Source organism: Phaethon lepturus, unplaced genomic scaffold (genome assembly GCF_000687285.1).
Source record: "Phaethon lepturus isolate BGI_N335 unplaced genomic scaffold, ASM68728v1 scaffold24357, whole genome shotgun sequence".
Lineage (NCBI taxonomy): Eukaryota > Metazoa > Chordata > Aves > Phaethontiformes > Phaethontidae > Phaethon > Phaethon lepturus.
Window position 1 is genome coordinate 3,504 of NW_010550135.1, and position 2,586 is coordinate 6,089.

The 2,586-nt window shown below is 39.4% G+C and overlaps 1 protein-coding gene across 1 annotated transcript in view; it reads left to right on the forward strand.

The window, feature by feature from the left end:
* Nucleotides 1–1,508: 1,508 nt before the first annotated feature.
* Nucleotides 1,509–2,586, forward strand: part of TIMM9 (translocase of inner mitochondrial membrane 9 homolog (yeast)) — a 3,489-nt gene continuing 2,411 nt past the window's right edge. Inside the window, exons 1-2 of the mRNA XM_010290477.1 lie at nucleotides 1,509–1,577; nucleotides 1,922–2,017. Coding sequence (XP_010288779.1) covers nucleotides 1,539–1,577; nucleotides 1,922–2,017 — 135 coding nt within the window. The 5' untranslated portion in view covers nucleotides 1,509–1,538. The remainder of the gene's footprint in view (nucleotides 1,578–1,921; nucleotides 2,018–2,586) is intronic.

Here is a 2,586-nt window from a genome sequence, read left to right on the forward strand (position 1 = left end):
ATTTCTGTCTTTTTGTTCTTGTTCAGAAGGCTTGCTTACCGTCGCCCTTCCCCCTGCCGAAAGACTGGAATACTTTAAGCTTTCTAAAACATGTCTTGCTCAAAACTTGGCAGAGCATAATACAAGGTTAATTATAAGTAGCCCTTCATAAAGGGCTAAATGAACTTTTTTCACAAAGTGATTACACTTCAGTGCTAATTTTTCTTCCACAAGTTGATGTGAATTAAAATGAAGGATCTTGTTCTTGTCAATGTGTAATATTAGCTTGCATTATTACCTGGGATAGGTCTTAGATAATATGTAAATTAAGGGAAAAGGAAGACTAGCTTTCAGTATTCTTCTAGGAAACCCGCAGGGATGCTTTCAAGTCTTAACTTGTTTCCTGTGTTGGATTAGGAATGTGAGTCTTTGAGGATGCTTGCTTAAATTCTTGGATCCATGGCTGTTCATTCTTCCCTTTTGCTTTGTCTGCTTCACTTCCTTTAAGGCCATTCTCATTCTTCCATGTTTTCCTGCATTTAATTCACTACATTCAGTGACCAGAACATTTGCTCTAGTTTAAGTGTTTGGTGAGAATGCAGCTACATAGAAACCAGGCATCTGCTTCTCTGGTGCAAGCTGGCTTATGCTCCATCTATTCAGAGTGGCTACCATTTCATGCTTGCCTCTTTTCCATACTGTTTTTTACAGATGTCATCTAAAGTCACTGAAACTATAAGGCTAGAAAATATTATTGCTTGCTTCTCACCCCAATCCTGCCCTAGTTTTACTTTGTGAGTTTGAAAGCGTTCATAAAATACCTTTTTTTTTTTTTTTTTTTAAAGTCAGTTTATCCATTTGAAATGCTTAAAAAGTGTTTAAAGGACAGCAGTTAACAGGTGGGTCTGGGAAGGTTTTATACCTGGCATTATCTTGGATGTTCTTTTAACTGAATACATTTCAAATAGGTAACTTTCCTTCAAGTGGATTGCGGGAGAAGGATGGACTTCACAACTCTATGAGAGTTATATTCCGAAGCCGTTTATTGTCTTGTCTGACTCCAATATATATCATAATTTTCGCTTAGTCACTGCGCACACACTCATGATTGGTTACAGCTTGTTACACACACTATTGCAATTGGCTATATACAAAATATCACATGCTGTCCACGCGCCCCTCACACAGTCAGGATTGCTGCTTGCAGGTGTTCCTGTTTTCCTCGCTTCTTCTTAGTTGTTTACCACAGCTCCTTCTCCTCAAGGCCGAGCCGTGCAGATATCCAGCTGTTTACCAGCTTCTCAGTGCCACAGCTCCTTCTCCTTAAGGTCGAGCTATGCAGATCAACACTACAGCTCCTTCTCCTTAAGGTCGAGCCATGCAGGGTGATCCCAACAGTGGATTACTCAAAAGTTTGCTAGCAAAGTTGCATTTAAACGCACTTTGAGGATGTATGAAATTCCATTCTGTTGTAAAACGCTGCAGTTCCTATGAATGCTTTTTGTGTGAAACTCTACTTTTATCTTCAGAATAGGTGAGTGAATCACAGGTGGTAGAATATGGCTGGACAAATATCGGAATCGGATCAGATCAAGCAGGTAAGATGCCGTATTCATGAGTGGTGGCTTTGAAGACCTTGTATTACTTTTTAATGTAAAGTAAAACGTGTAGGGCATGGAGAAGGACAAAAAGTTTAAGTTATCATCTAAGTTAAGACTAGTTCTGTAGCAACCAAAATTTAAACATTTGACCGTTAAGACACAGTATAGTGTCTGATTTGAGTACTAGCAGCATTTGGTGCTGAAATCCTGTGACCGACAGTAAATTTTTGAAGTGACTTTTCCTTTAAATGTTAATGTCACCAGATGGCCCATGCAGCTGTGTATAAGAAATTGATGTAGATTTTTTTTTTTAATACTCATTGTCCAATTTTTATTTCTAGTTCAAGGAGTTTCTTGGAACGTACAATAAACTTACAGAGAACTGCTTCCTGGATTGCATAAAGGATTTCACCAGCAGAGAGGTTAAACCAGAAGAGGTAGGTAAATGTTTCCTATGCTTTTGATGACCCTCTGGTAGAGTTGCTGTGTAGCATTCAAATTTCAGAAGCAGCTTAAAGTTTTGATCTCTCAACTAGCTAAAAAGCTATTAGCAGTCTTCAGTGGAGAATAGCTGTCTGTCATGTAGCTTCCCAGTGAGAAAGAGAGTGAGTTAGTGGAAGGAAGGGAAATAGCTTGTCTGTAGTTTTGCTTCTCTGAGTATGTCCAAAGGTGATGATAAATACTTTTTTGCCCCAACAGTCTGTTTACAAAAAGAAACCAACCAACCAACCAAAGCCAAGTGCTTTTGATGTGTTAGATCACCAAACAAACTGCAGGCTAGGGCCTCTTGAGATTTTGTCATTGTCATCTTTTCAGTGTGTACACACAGAGGGAATCTCCCCGATCTCGCTGTGAGTATTTGCTGCTTATTGCAATTCTGTGCATTTCATTCTCTGAGCTATCCATGGAGGTTCTTGTGTCTCAACTTCTGATGGATGGTATTTTTATGGACATGGAAGTTGCCCACCTACAGCCTGCATCTCATTCTTTGAAGGTAGAATCCTGC